Raw genomic sequence first — 15505 nt, forward strand, 5'->3', positions numbered from 1 at the left:
ACCTTATTATCCATTTCTTGTGTCATTATCAACTTTTCACAAAAATTTCACCCAAACCTGACAAAACTGACAAACAAACTAGATAAAACCAACATTGGCAAAAACATAACCTCCTTGGTGGAGTGAACAATCGATGCAAGTACAATGTAGCTCAGCCTTCAGCAAGAAACTCACCAAATACTTTGTGAAAGCCAAAATGTCATTTGTTTGGAATGATGTCTTTGTTTTGCACAACATCTGGTATCAGCCAGGCCAGCAGGAAAACCCCTTCGATTTAATGTTGATACTTTTTGCATCATAAGGCATTTGCCTGTTATTATGCTAGGGACATAAGTTTGAAATTCTGCAACTTTCTAATTTTAGATATGACAGATAACATTTGACGTCTCATGAACTCAATCTTAAGCAAAAGCTGTCACAATAAATTGATATCTACAGAATATGCTTACTGTGTAAGATTTCTTACCTTGTTACATTACATTCCACATCATCCATGAATTCAATACCTTGTGGTTATGCGATGTGTCCCTGAAGTACAATTTAATAGCAAGGGGAAAATGTATAACAACCTGCCAGTTAATAGGGAACTATAGGTTTTCCCATCCATTTTCGCACTTTTGTCATTCAATTTCAAAGATTTATTATTCAATTTCGTCCCGAGAAGCACGTGGAACGCAAATCCTAACTTCAATTTCGTCAATTGTCATTGTAATTCGTTTTTCGTCAAACATTTTCGAAGACATAGCATTCAGAATCGTCAATTGTCATTCAAATTCATCCCTCCCACTGACGGACCGCAAAATGTGAAGATCAAATTCGTTTTTGTTCACACAATTTCATGAATTTTTCATTCAAATTAGTCAGATGTTGTCGATTCTTTATTTTGATGGTGAACCAACTGTAAGCTGACATATTTTTACTTTCTCTCGTAAATGGTATCGTTACACATTATTCCCTAACCATTTGCTTAGACAATACACATGAAAAACATGACTGCCAACCAAAATTGATTGAAGGATAAACAACAGTCAAAAGTCATAACCCAGGACAGTATGTCAGTGTCACCTTTTGAACTTTAACTCGTAATGTTCAGGTTTTCGCATCGTAATGCATGAAGCAAACTTTAAATTTTGTACCCTGGAAAGCAGCAAACATAATTATGTTATCCATTCTTTGACATTAAACAGGCTACAATTCTACACTTAAATTTTGTCTTTAATCATGTTTGCCTAGAAATCGTTTGTCAGTGTTTTCGTTTGCGAGACGGTACGTCTGCTTGTATCAGTGTGTACTCGGATTGCTTGTGTGTGTGTCTGTATCTATGATTCTGTGTGTGTGTGGGGGGGGGGGGGGGAGGACACTTGTGTGTATGTCAACTCCTGAATGTAAAATGTGAACGGTTACAGGAAAAAAAAAAATACATGAATGACTGGAAAATCACACCGGATAGAGATACTAGACGAATATGAATGAAAATTTAACGAAAATGATTGACAAAAGACGAAATCGATCCTGCTGTTTTGAGTGCTGCAAGTGAGACTAACGAATTTGAACTGTAAATGACGAAAATGTATGCCAAATGAATGGACTTTATTTGAAAATGAACGACGAAAGACGAATTTGAAAGTAAGATTGGCCTATTCCCAACATCCTGCGACGAAATTGAAGGAAAGATTTGTGAAATTGAATGAAAAAAGTTTGAAAATGAATGGGAAAACCTATACTATGATCCCTATTTTCTGTCCCTTGTGCTCTGTGTAGTTAAGTAGCCGTGAGTTGTATTATCACTGCTCTGTTCTGTATTTTCTTGACAAGTTTTCTTTCTGATTTATTTTGCTTTTTTGCTTTTTTGCTCATCACTTCAGTGATCCCTCAAATTTATATCCAAGTTGATTTCTATCCCTTGGGTTTGTGTCCAGTTTATTATAGCTTCTTACCACACGAGCAATGAAAATTAAGGGGTTTCAGGGTCCTAGGGATAAATACTGTACTAGGGGTTTCCATTGCTCAGTTGCTAACAGCACTAATCTAACAATCCTGAGGTCTCAGGTTTGGATCCCCAGAGTCCCATATCTGTTGTATTTTTCCCTCATTTTCATCCAAGTTTAAAACATATGTGATAGATTGGGATGAAACTTGCTGAGGGCTTATTCGTGACGTTCTCCATACAGTCTTAACTTGTTTCATTGATGTGTTTTAATAGCATTATTTTTTTATTGCCTTTTCTCTCCTTGCTCTTCTTCTTTACAGCTGAGATGTATTATGGGCCAATCCCTGCGTACAAGCGAAGGAAAACCAATCAGAAGTGAAGAATGGATCTGAAATAGAAAGACTGGTCTAAAAGTTGTAACCATAAAATAGTGACTATTTCTTAAGTGTTAATGTTATGTGTCTAATTGAGTTTAGAGCATTGGTGTTTATCAGGAGAAATTGTCAGGAAAATATGCATTCATGCAGATGAAAATCAACAACTTGTATTGCTGCACTCTAGCAAGCTACAGTGACTTATATTGCAAGTCTCTTTACATCTGATGTGGTTAGATGTAAACTACCCATCACAAAAAATTTCTGATGAAACTCTACCCACCCCCCCCCCCCCCCCCCCACCCATTTCTTTGCAAAGGAAAGAAAGTCTTGTTAGGTATGGCACTGGAGAAACAATAGTCCAAACATAGTGGGGAAGAGTCATACACTTACAAATGTACCACTGTACTAACCCTTAATACACATGTCATGTTAGCATTGCTAAAAACAAGCTCAAAGTGGTCACTGATAGTGACACCTTTTTCCTCGACAGTTTTGATAAACAGTAAACATGAACATGCATGGGACAGGAGAAAATCTTTCAGCTGATACAAAAACTCAGTATGCATGTTTTCACAGAGCTAGGAGTATCTCCATGAGTCACCTTTACTTGTTAATTAACATGTGTATGGTAGGAGGATGATTTTAAATTGACTGCTAATGTTGTGAGCTCATGGAGGTTATTGGTCTTTGAATTGATCTCCCTTTATTTAGGGAAACCTTTGGAATTGTAAGGCAAGTTCAGCTATGAGTCTGGTAAATAAACCTCTACTGGCCGACATGTATGATCAGCTGCAGTTTGAGCCTTTCACAGCAACCCATTCTGAGCATACAGACAATCCATTTTTAACAGTAAACTCTTTCCTTATCAACAATTGCCCGTTTTAAATCATCATGAAGATCAAGAGGAATTTAGTTGAGTTTTCCCACACTTCAGTTTGAATTGAGGCTTCAGAAAGTCAGTAACAGCTGATCATGCAGCACAAGTCAAGGAGCATAACAAACACTGGGTGATTTCAAGTTCGGTGCTAGTGCTAGTGCTAGTGCTATCTCAGCACTAGCACCGGCGATAAAACCGAACTTGAAATCACGTTGGTGTTGGGAGTTGACCTCAAAATTATGACGTATTTCTAGTTGCTGGTGCTGGGCTCGGTGTTGAATGTTGTCTGCTGAACCGAACTCGGCCGTTTGTGTTAGCGATTTACGTGCTTTTTCCCCATTGACTAACACTAGCCCCTAGGGATTATCATTTTCGTAATTTCAAGTTCAGTGCTGGTGTTAGCATTGCTGTGCAGACCCGCATTCACTCCTATAATAGATGCCCGTTTTACGTGCAAAGCCTATTCTAATACAGCAGTTGCCCACGTAACGTACATGAGCACTGCAGACGTGGCTACATAAATTTGAGCCTGGGAGCAAGATTAAGATAGTTGTGTTTTTAGGAAGGGATGAAATTTGAGGCATTTTGATTTGTTTTCCTCATTATGAGTCTAAAACTAAGCAGTCATGGCTGCATCTTTTAATATTTAACTGTAATCACGCACTATAATTTTTTTCGTCACACAATTCCCGTGGACTGCGCAGTGGTGCTATGCTAGCACAGCGGTGTTGGGATCGATAATTTTGATCGGTATCGCTTCGTTAATAATCTGACCGTCAATGTTGGAGCTCGATTTAACGCAGTTATTTGGGAGCTAGCACTAGCACTAGCACCGAACTTGAAATCACCCACTTGCATCGAATATACATGTATGCATTTTGCACAATCACACTCATGGTTGCAATGTACTGACATACAAAATATTGCTTTTTAGATGTGACACTGCAGAGCATAAAATTACATTGTTGAACAGTCTTGTTATCATAGTTTATGTGTTTATCAATGGGAGCTATCAAATCATGTTGACATAGGTAATTTGTTGGCTTGTTGTTGAAGTTCCCTTAGAGTCTTTTTATATAAAAGGCATCCTCTATTTGCATGCATTACTCAGTATGGCAAAGGGGACATTCTCATTGACATGAATAAGGACAGTTTTCAATACAGTGCACTCCCGTTATAACGAAATGCTCGGGACCGGCAGTTTTCTTTCGTTATAACGAAATTTCGTTATAACCGAACAAATAGAATATATAACGAAAACAAGGAACCACGTATATATATCCTATTATGTTTGCTTAATACTCATCAAACACTGGAAAGCTATGTGAAATGTGATGGGATAACTGTATTACAATAATAAACGCAAGTTCCCCTCAGAAACTGTGCGTGACACTAGGAGCGAACACACAGTGGTGTGAAGCGTTCACCCATGCAGAGACGCTATAAATGCATGTTCCGCTACGTATTTTCGAAAGCAATTCGCATTTCGTTATAATGGAGCACATTTCTTTTGTTTTTCTTTGTCTGTGGCGCTCGGAAAAGACTTCGTTATAACAGAAATTTCGCTATAACCGTGTTCGCTATAAGCGAATTTTGTACCATAGACTTTAATGGTGATAATTTTGGGACCAGAAGATTTACTTCGTTATAACGAAATTTCGTTATAACCGTGTTCGTTCTAACGGGAGTGCACTGTACACTCAAATGAAATAGTTGCTAAATAGGATTCAATCTGTGACATTTAAAAAATTCCTGATACTTTCTGTGAAAGAGTAATGGCTTGTGTTTAGTAGAGGACATCTGACAGCAACCCTCCCTTTACGTGTACAAATGCCATACAGTATCTGGTATATTCCATAGAAAGACTGATTTTCAACGCACTGAATGAAATGTATGATAATTTTGTTATCTGCAAGAGAGAGCAGTGATATTTGAATTTTGTATTCTGTGAATGAAATTATCATCGTTTATTAAAGTCAGAATTGTGTTTTCCTTCATCACCTTGAAAATTGTGTAGTATTAATGGAAATTATTTGATATGCTTTTTGTTTTCTGTAATTCCTCATGCTTGGAAATATCGATGTTTTTTTTTTTCATGCCTCCACCACTAAGTGTTGCCAGAGGCATTATGTTTTCGAGTTGTCCATCCGCAATCAATTTTGTGGACAGCATAACTTAAGACCCATTTGATGTATCCAAATGAAACTTGACATAGGTAATATGTATGAGTGGACAAAGTTGTGCCTATCAAGTCTTGAGTGCACATGCTTAAGATCAAAGGTCAAGGTCAAATTCTTAAGATTTCACTATTTCCCCCATATCTATGCAGTGACTGAAACTTTGTAGTATATACATATACATGTACATGTACATGTATTAAAGATTATGATTCCCTATGGAAAGGGTTTGGCCATGGGATCAAAGGTTGAGTGAAAGTGCTTAAATTTCACTTTTTCTTCACATCTCAGAAATGACTCAAGGTATCTTCATGAAACTTAGTACATATACATTTACTGCATGGAAATTGTTGAATCATGGAGTCAAAGGTCAAGGTCAGGTTGAAATGCTAAACTTATACGATTTAGTGCTGAAATTACACTTTTTTCCCATACACTGAAGATCACTCAATGCATGTACTCGATCAAACTAGGTATATACAAACATTAATGCATAGTGATTCCGTAGGGGAAAGATTTGAGCCATGTGGTCAAAGGTCAAGCAAAGATGTTAAACTGTCACAATTATGTCCCATATTTGGAAAATAGCTCAAAGTAGGCCTATACTGTGAAAATTGGATGTTACCCGTTAATGATAATTTGAAAAAAGTTGTGGGCCATAGGGTCAAAGGTCAAGTGAAAATGCTCAAATTCTTGAATACTTGCCCTCTGAAACAATATAGCCATCCATCTAAATGGAACCTAATTCAAGGAATGTAAACACTCAAAACATTGAAATGACATGTTTGAAAGTTTGACACAACCACAAATGTGGTTGTACCAAACTTTCAAACATGTCATTTCAGTTTGTTGCCAATCATATAAAACTGTTGTATCTCATTGTCAAGATATACTCTATGCCGATTAGGAGAACCATGTGATATGGTGGAGGCATACCAGTCGCCATAAGAACATTTCTGTTTTGTCATATACTGTATCAGTCATGTAGGCGAGATTAGCATTGCTGTGATCACAGTGGAAGAAGACCAAATTGGTAATAACAGAGTTACTGTTATGTTGGGATCTGTATCTCCCAAGTAGCCAACTTATCAGAAGTTGTCTTTCAGCTTTGAATGGATTTTATTCCTCTATTGCAATGACTATGAATGGAATGAGAAAATCTGAAATCCAGCAATTGTTGTGGCATGTCACATTTTATAATTAATTTCAGTCATGGCACTGTATGAATGCGACAAATTACACCGAATATTTAATGTTAGAGTGTTAAAGCATTGTGATTACATTACATGCTTTACAAGTTCAACAAAACAAAGAATGTCAGCGTCCAAGGATGCCAACATTTTATTGTATGGTCAACATACACAAGCAGGTGTCTCTTAAAAGTTACAGTAGTGGTAAAATCACAGCTGATGGGATATTCCCTACCTGTTGCCATACTTAGGAACTGCCATTGTCACAAGTGCTTTATAAAACAGGGCCCAGGTCTTTCACACTTTGAAGATGTTGACAGACAACCTGACACAAGATATCTTAGTGGCCTTCAGGGGCAATATCTGTAGTGAGTATGAGTACCCTGTTTTTCTTTTTTCTTTTTTTTTTTTAAATACAGTTCAGGTTTATGTAGGTGTCCCAGACATGCTGCACACACATGATCTTGGTGCAGACAGTATGTCATATTTTGTGATGAAAATTTGCTTAAATGGGAGTGAGAGCAGTGTAAATATTGCCCTCTGGACAATAATTTCAGTAATACCAGTATGGTTGTGCATTATTGAAAATCAAACTTAATTGCTCTGTTGATTGTTAAGTTCAATGCAGAGATATTATAATCTTATTTGATGCAGGTCACAGTGAAGAAAAACATCATAGACTCATTGTCTCTGATCATTTATGCTAATCATTTTTAGTCACATCACTTCAGCCAAAAATTCTTACCTGTATGAGTGCAAAGCCCTACTCACAAAGTCCATTTTTTAAACAATATATACACAGTACATAACAGTAGAATTAAAGCATAGCAGTAATTCTTTGACTACATGAGTGGATGGTTTCCTACAAGTGTTAGCACAATGGTAACGGCAAGAGTTGAGCATTGGTTTCTTACATGATTTGAATTTGAGTGATGTACAATTTAGTGACTTTCAGAAGGGAATGAACATGCAAATATCATTCTAAACTGACCTGACATATCCACTTTTTCAAATTCACATTTTCATGTGAGTTGTGGTTACAACCAGGGAGGCTCACCTCTCTGTTACAACCAATCTTGTGAATTGAAACAGGATGAAGTTGATATGTGTCTAAAATCCTGAATGGCATAAATGTAGATTTGATTTGTGTATACATGTACGTTAGTAAATTTGGTAAAATTTGGATGCTTTTATTAAATGCAAGGATTTTGCTAGAATGAAAATATTAGGTGGTATGCACAAAGCAAGAGTTTGTTGCCATCAGGAGTACCAATTCACACTCTCCAAACACTTTTGCTTGTAACAGAGGCTGAAAATGAAAATGCCTACACTATTGTACACTCGTACACTCGTGAAATTCATACTTGGGAATGCCTATTGGAAGCCAGCAAATGATAACAGCACTTGTCTATGACAAATTCACTTAGACAGACCTAATGTACATGTATTAATGCATTAGTTGTCGTGTTACTGTTCTTGAGACAATTTTGCATGTACAAGTAGAAAAAGAGCTGTAAAGCTGTCTCCAGTCTGTATGGCAAACCTTTTGCGATAAAAGTTCCAGTGTTTTGAAAATGCAGACCATCACCTGGTCTTGATGAATTACACTGTATTTTATACATATGCATCTCTGAAATGTCAAATCAAATCCTTATTTGGGTGACTTGTGTAAAGATGAAGGTAAAATACAAGTGTATGATTATGCAATTTAAATCTGATTAGCCTTGATAGCAGACACTTGGTTGCGAAGCCCAAGTTACACAATTTATCTCAAAGCTGACACAGATTAAACTGTAAGCCAGTTTTGAAATGTTAAAGGAAGTCTCAGATATTTTGTGTGTAAATACATAATTTACTAAATGTAGGTGCAAAGACACTTGTAAATATGCATACATGAAAAAGGTTTTGATATGACTATATATTTAGTTTGGACAAATTTGAGTAGCGATGTACCCATAGTATGGCTGCTTAAAAGTGGTGGTTACATCACTACAGGCTGATGCAAAAGTTGCTAGAAGTTTAAACAATAATAATAATCAGCATTCATTGTCCCTGTACTTGTCAGAAGGCAGTTCTGTCCTTAAATGGTTATACTATATATGCCATGAAAACAGTTTGGGACTTACAAATTGACTCCATTATTGCACACCGTTATGAAGGTGTGAAAATGAGATGATGGAAGTACATACGCTCTTTTTAGAACATGTACAGTGATTTTGGGGGGCATCACTGAACACATATACGTGTCAATAGTATTAAACTACAAAATTGTCATATATGTGTGTAGTCTTTCTCTGTGTGTTCCTTGTTTATAGAAGCTTTCCTTCTGTCTGAGTCCACTTTTGTGAGGAAGTATGCATATGTAGTTGTGAAGCTTTATTTCTATCCAACTGTGTTTTGTCAAAAAATGTAGTACAATACTGGTTATTTTGAGTAATTACACTCACTTTATTTAGTTGTGCATTATGTCATCAGATATTTGTGCTGTGATTCATTTTGTATGATTTTGGAAATAAAATTGTTTTTATGGAGAGAAATTGTTTTTATGGAAGTATTACATTTTTGTTCTGCTTCTGAAGCTAGTGCATAACAAACAGTGTGTTATGACACACTACATAAATCAGTCAACATAATGTACATTGTATGCAGTTGTACTGGAAGGAGAAGAAAGAGAAAGAATGATGTTAAAGAGTAACCCTAAATAACTCGGGCTGTTTTGAAACTGTGTACAGTACCTTCTTAAAGTGTGATAACCTAGATGTCATATAATAATCCATTTCGTGTTGTGGATAAAATGTACAGTCGACCCTGCTTAAGTTGACCTTGCATGGAATAATCGCCTATGTTTGGTTTGTTTTTTAAGATTTTCATCCCTCATAACTCAAATTTTTCTAAGTTGAAGCTACTTCTTCAGATCAAATAGATTCAACTTTGGTGAGGTTGACTATATGCTTTTTTAAAGGCATACAATCGTGGCGAGTGGTTTGTGCGGCACGGAGACGAACGCAACACGCTGCCTCCCCCATTCTGTATCAAATGTAGTAACCCCGAATGAGAATAGCGCTGGCTCAATGGGTCAGCAAACAACACTCTAGACTACAAGAGTTCTGTGCTACAAATCTCTTGACCCAAAATGGCTGTCCGAGCGAGTCACGAGAGCTTCCAAATGGACGCACATTCTCAGTGCACATGCGCATGAAGAGAGGCCAAAAGAGCCACGCGTCTTCTGGCCTCTCTCCTCCAATCACCGCAGCTGGCGGTTACATGTTTGTGTATGATGTGTACACACACACGCACATACACACACGTGTCTCAGTGGCAGCATTGTCCCACACGTTTATGGATATAGCACCGAGTCTGGCATTGCGCAATTGCATGCACAAACTTCAGTTGTTTGGAGTTTACGTACCATTAGGGATTAGGCACTTTTTCTCCATACCTTGAAAATTACTCAGTGCATAAACTTATGAAAGGGTCAAAGTCAAGTTAAAGTTCCCAAGTCCCCAAATACATGCTCTCCTATTCATCCAATTAAACACAGGTCAAGGAAGGTGAACATTCAATACATTTGTGACAAACATGTCATTTTAATATTTTTGCCAATTTTGTGAAAATATAATCACACATTGTCCACATGTACTATAGACCTATTAAAGGAATCATGCATTATGGCGGAGGCATACCAGTCGCCATAGCAACATTTCTAGTTCCATTTTGATATATGGTGAAAATGCAATCAGATGTGCCATGTTTGTATAGCTCATCATATAATCTAAAATGCAACGTAGTCATATGTATTGAAATTTTGTATCTATAATTGTAACTGAGCAAGTATGCTAATTTTGTCTTAATTCTGAATTTGCAAGCATTTTGATTATGTCAGGGCAGAAATCTTTTTTATGCCTCCGCCACAAAGTGTTGCCAGAGGCATTATGTTTTTGGGTTGTCCGTCCGTAATCAAATTTTGTGGACAGCATAACTAAAAAACGGTTCGAGGTATCCTAATGAAACTTGGCATATGTGTGTATGAGTGGGCGAAGTTGTGCCTATCAACTTTTGGGTGCACATGCTCAAGGTCAAAGGTCAAGGTCAAATGCTCAAAATCTCACTTATTTCCCCCATATCTATGCAATGCCTTAAGGTATTTTCTTGAAACTTAGTGTATACATGAACTACCAAATTAAGATTCACCAGAGAGAGTTTTGGGTCATGAGGTCAAAGGTCAAGTGAAAATGTTAAAATTTCACTTTTTTCTTCATGGAACTTAAGTATCTTCATGGAACTTAGTACATATGCATGTACTAACTGGCAGTGATCATTTAGGGGTCATGGGTCAAAGGTCAAGGTCAACTCATCAAAATGTCACCATTTCCCTCTTATCTATGCAATGCCTGCAGGATTTTTCTTGAAACTTTAGTGTTTGCATGTATTACCCAATAGAGATTCTCTTGGAAGTGTCTTGCCAAAAGGTCAAAGGTCAAGTGAAAGTGCTAAAATTTCACTTCTTCCTTACACTATTAAAAAGGGTCAAAAGTCAGGTACAAATCCTCAAATCCCCAAATACCTGCACTCTTAGACAGTATAGCCATTCTTTACAATTAAACCTAGCTCAAGGAAGGTGAACATTCAACACATTGGTGACAAACCTGTCATTTTAATATTTTGCCAATTATGTGAAATTGTCATCACACATGGTCAAGACATTGTACTATAGACCTATTAGGAGAACCATGCATTATGGCGGAGGCATACCAGTCGCCATTGCGACATTTCTAGTTCTACTTGTAAATTGAAGAAAGTTGATTTTTCAGTGTATGTTCTGACTATACATGTATGTCATTGAAAAGTGGGAAATGCCTCTGCAAATTATAGACAAAAGATTATTCATTAGCACCAAGAAAGTTGAATGTTTCACAGTGATTTATTAAAAGCATATATGGTTAAGTAATACTTTGCTCAAAGGCAATGAAGAATGACAGTTATAGAAGGATGTTCAAAGTCTACTGGTAACATTTATGTAAATAATATGCATAATTCATTATAAACCACCATCTACAATCTGAAATCATTAGACTATTAATTTTCTTGTTTTTCTTTTTTCCTCATTTCTTATGAATCTCTATCTAATATGAAAACTCATGCATTGTATGTACATACAAGAATCATCGGAAGCTGCCATTTTTTGTGAAGTCAAGTCATGAATATGTGCTATTATCTCTGCCACCATAACCCTGATTTTTTTTTTAATAGGGTCTTAAAAAGTGCATATATAGATGTGATAGAAAACAAGTTGTGAATTTTAGCATGGGATCTTTTTGTGTTTAAAAATTATCCCAAATGATGTTGAGGGGGACTATTCCAGCACCCCCAACCCTCAGGCTATTGAGTGCAAAGTGTGTAATCAGTCCACATGATCATTACATTCCATGATGTTTATTTCTTGTACACTGTACATAGTACATGCGCAGGAACATCTTCAAGTCTGATGCAATCCCTCAATATGACAGAATAATACAGTCATCCTTGCTTAAGTCAACCTTGCGATAGTCGAATATTCGTCTAAGTTGAAGGTCTTTTCAAGTTCTCTTCTCTTTATATGCTATTGATTTTAATCCCTCATAAGTCAAATTTAGTGTAAGTTGAAGCTATTTCTTCAGTCCAAATAGATTTGACTTGCGCAAGATTGATGGTAGAATTGATCACACTGGTTTGTCAGTGAGTCTGCTTTAACAGCATAATTACTCATTCACTACTTACAACTGGTGTAAAAGATCACAAGGACTGTTTCAATGTTCTTTGTAACACAGACTTTACTTAAATGACAAATGAAAAGTAATTGTAGAGGGAATGACTAAAACACCCAGTAGTTCCATCCCTGGAACTATTCAACACTGTACTAAATAGATGTACAGTACAAATTGTACTATATACACTTTTTAATACTGGTATTCTGCAAAGGTTCACAACAAACTTTCCTTGCACCAGAAAGCTGCCAGAGGATTGCCTGACATAGTTACAATTGCTGCATGCAGAATGGATTCCACAAATTGAAGAGTATTTGATCTCTGAACAGGGGGTGTATTCAATAAACCACTTGAGCATGTTAAGACATGAAATACATCATACAAGTCATTCCGCTTACCTCCATCTCACAATAATCCAAAAACTTCAGACTACCAGTACGAGTTTTGACTTTGCTTGAGATGAGAAAAGTCTTATTCTTACCATAGGTATACCATAGGTAAAAATTAGCCAGTAAAATAACACTTTCTACTATGAAAATATAGTCTCAAGATCATTGTCATCAGTTTACACATGCAAGTAAGATGCTGATCTGTCACTTGTCTATACACAGTACTAATATCTTGCATCTTCTGCAAGTGGCAGTTTCTCACTTTCTGAGAAATTGGCTTTTTGTCTTTTTCGATCTAGAAATGCCATTCTTCTTTACATTCAATTTTATTTCTCACAGGCTCAAACTGTCGATGTGAGATATGATCACTCCTGCAGTAGGATTGCCATAAACCCACACAAAATACTGTAGGGAAAAAGTCAAAACAGTGACTGCTTTGTGAAAAGACTGTGTGGAGTATTTCATGATGTCATCGAAAATTATATTTCTTTTTTGGCTGCAGTTTTTTTTAAAAAGTTGCTTGACTCTTTGGTAAAGAGTATAAGCATTTTGACTGAGCTGTAGAACATTGCTAAATATTCATGCTCAGACTCAGACTGAAAACAACTGGAGCTGAATCACATGATACATGTAGGCTACTAGGTCCTCTGGGTAGGGGTATAAATCTATTTGAATACATTACTAAAGTAGACTAGCTTGTTGGGAAAGGATGAAGACCTTGCACCTCAATGCAACCACCTCCCTGAAGAAACTGACACTTAAATTGCAAGGTGATGACTGTCTCATGGTTGGCCACATAGACACATGGAAAGGGGTGAGTGATGCTGCCACTTGTGGATAGCCCTAAATGAGTCGTGCGAAATTTCAGAGAACAGTACCAACTAGACAGAGGGTGCCTTTCAAGAAGAAGACATGTAGAGCACACCAATAGCTACCAGAGTTTCACAAAATGGAGGAGTACCTCTTGGTGTTGACCACTTGGATTGAACAAACCTACCTTGGCAAAGAACTGTATCAAAATAGTGCTTCACACAAACCATACTACTGCTGCCATGTTCCTGTGAATTGTACTGAGTGTACTTGTGTACCTTACAGTTTAGAATACGTGTGTACTGCACTGCTTATGTTAAATAACATTTGTGGGATTTTCAAACCTGAAATGAGAATTCTACTCTAGACTTCTTCCATATCACTCCTCATACACTCGACTTTTACTTGCTTCTTAAATTCAGGTCACTGGCAAACTGAATGCAAGGTCACAGCTTTTCAGGCTAATGACAGCAAAGAGACAACGCACTTAATTTACTGGACTACAATGTAGTAAAAACTCAGCACATCATTACGTAGACATTGTTACTTTCCAGTTACAACTGAGACACAAAGTGACTCTGTAATCTAAGTCCCACAGGCAAGAAAGAGATAGACAGTGCAGACTATTGTAAGTATCGCTGATTGAAAGATGTATTCACACACGTACAATATACATGTAATTAGTTTTGATATACATGTATGTAATAATAATAATGATAACAATAATAAGGTCTTATCGATCCAGGGTAGCCTCTTAAGTGTTGCCACTGCTCTACAAGAGGGCCCTGCCATTATTATTACCCCAGCGTTGCCAGGTACCCATTTATACACCTGGGTCGAGAGGGGACATGGGTGGGTAAAAACATATTGTTTAAGAATGTATGCACTTGGCGGGAATCGAACTCGGGTCCTCCAGTTGTGAGTTGGGAGTCTTATCCACCATGCCACAGCGCCCCCAACATGTACATTATACCATGTTCATTATAATTTCAAGAAATGATGGAATTAGACAATTTTCCTTCTCCAACAGCACTGATGGATATGTATGCATACTGAAAGAAATTGAGCCTTCTTCCATTGCTCTTGCTGGGTATTTGTCAAAAGACTTATTTAAATTGCAATTTATTTCAATTGATGGCAAGATATTAACAATTGAATACAATAAGGGATATTAAACATTTTGTCAACAAATAAACACAGACAAAGAAGGTTTTTACACATCAGCTTGTCATGCTCAGGGAAAATGTGTGAAATTTTTTTGAGCATAAATTTTCTTCTATCAGCTTGCAGTTGCACAAAAGCCATACTGTACATTAATCAATAACATCAATACATTTGTACAAACAGTGAAGTGTAAACCGATGTAAATTACAAAAAAATAGAAGTTCCAATATATCTTTATGAAAGGTATAAAAAATAATTGTTCTCACACACATTCACCTGATGATGTATCACAAGAGAAATGAGGTTACTCAAAACTGCATACACAACCTGATCATATACAATGTGTAGGCACTTACATCCTTAAAGTAAGCAGTAAGGATACTGTTGTGTACTGGGTGTCATCAAATTTGGAATAATAGATTGTTATTGCCCTAAAATTGTACATTTAGCATGTATACATGATTATGCATAGTTTGCTACAAGTTTCATAAAAATTCTCCATGTACACTGCATAAACCACCAACATTACGAATGTACACATACATTATCACTTAATGGAAGGCTGATAATATGTTATTTGATACAGTATGTTTTACCGTAGTATTATCTAATAAAAGGAACAAAAAAAGTCTGATACAAGTTTATGACACATACAATTAAATGTTTTAAAAAAATGAATGCAAAGGTACACATACAGAAGAAACAAATTACTCTAGATGAATGACTGGTGTAAACATTTGCCAATCCAACTACAACATGCATATGGGAGGCCTTTTTTGAACTGCCTGAATAGACAGAAAACACTGAAAAACATGCACTAATAATTGGAAGTGTCATGTCTCTCTCA

The 15505-nt window shown here is 36.7% G+C and overlaps 1 protein-coding gene across 1 annotated transcript in view; it reads left to right on the top strand.

Annotated features, from left to right (window-relative positions):
- Nucleotides 1-2543, top strand: part of LOC139732674 (uncharacterized) — a 39734-nt gene extending 37191 nt beyond the window's left edge. Inside the window, exon 5 of the mRNA XM_071643529.1 lies at nucleotides 2251-2543. Coding sequence (XP_071499630.1) covers nucleotides 2251-2309 — 59 coding nt within the window. The 3' untranslated portion in view covers nucleotides 2310-2543. The remainder of the gene's footprint in view (nucleotides 1-2250) is intronic.
- The last annotated feature ends 12962 nt before the right edge of the window (nucleotides 2544-15505 follow it).

This window comes from Diadema antillarum, unplaced genomic scaffold, assembly GCF_040938485.1.
Source record: "Diadema antillarum isolate AM-2024a unplaced genomic scaffold, OU_Dant_1.0 seq00000442_RagTag, whole genome shotgun sequence".
Taxonomy (NCBI): domain Eukaryota; kingdom Metazoa; phylum Echinodermata; class Echinoidea; order Diadematoida; family Diadematidae; genus Diadema; species Diadema antillarum.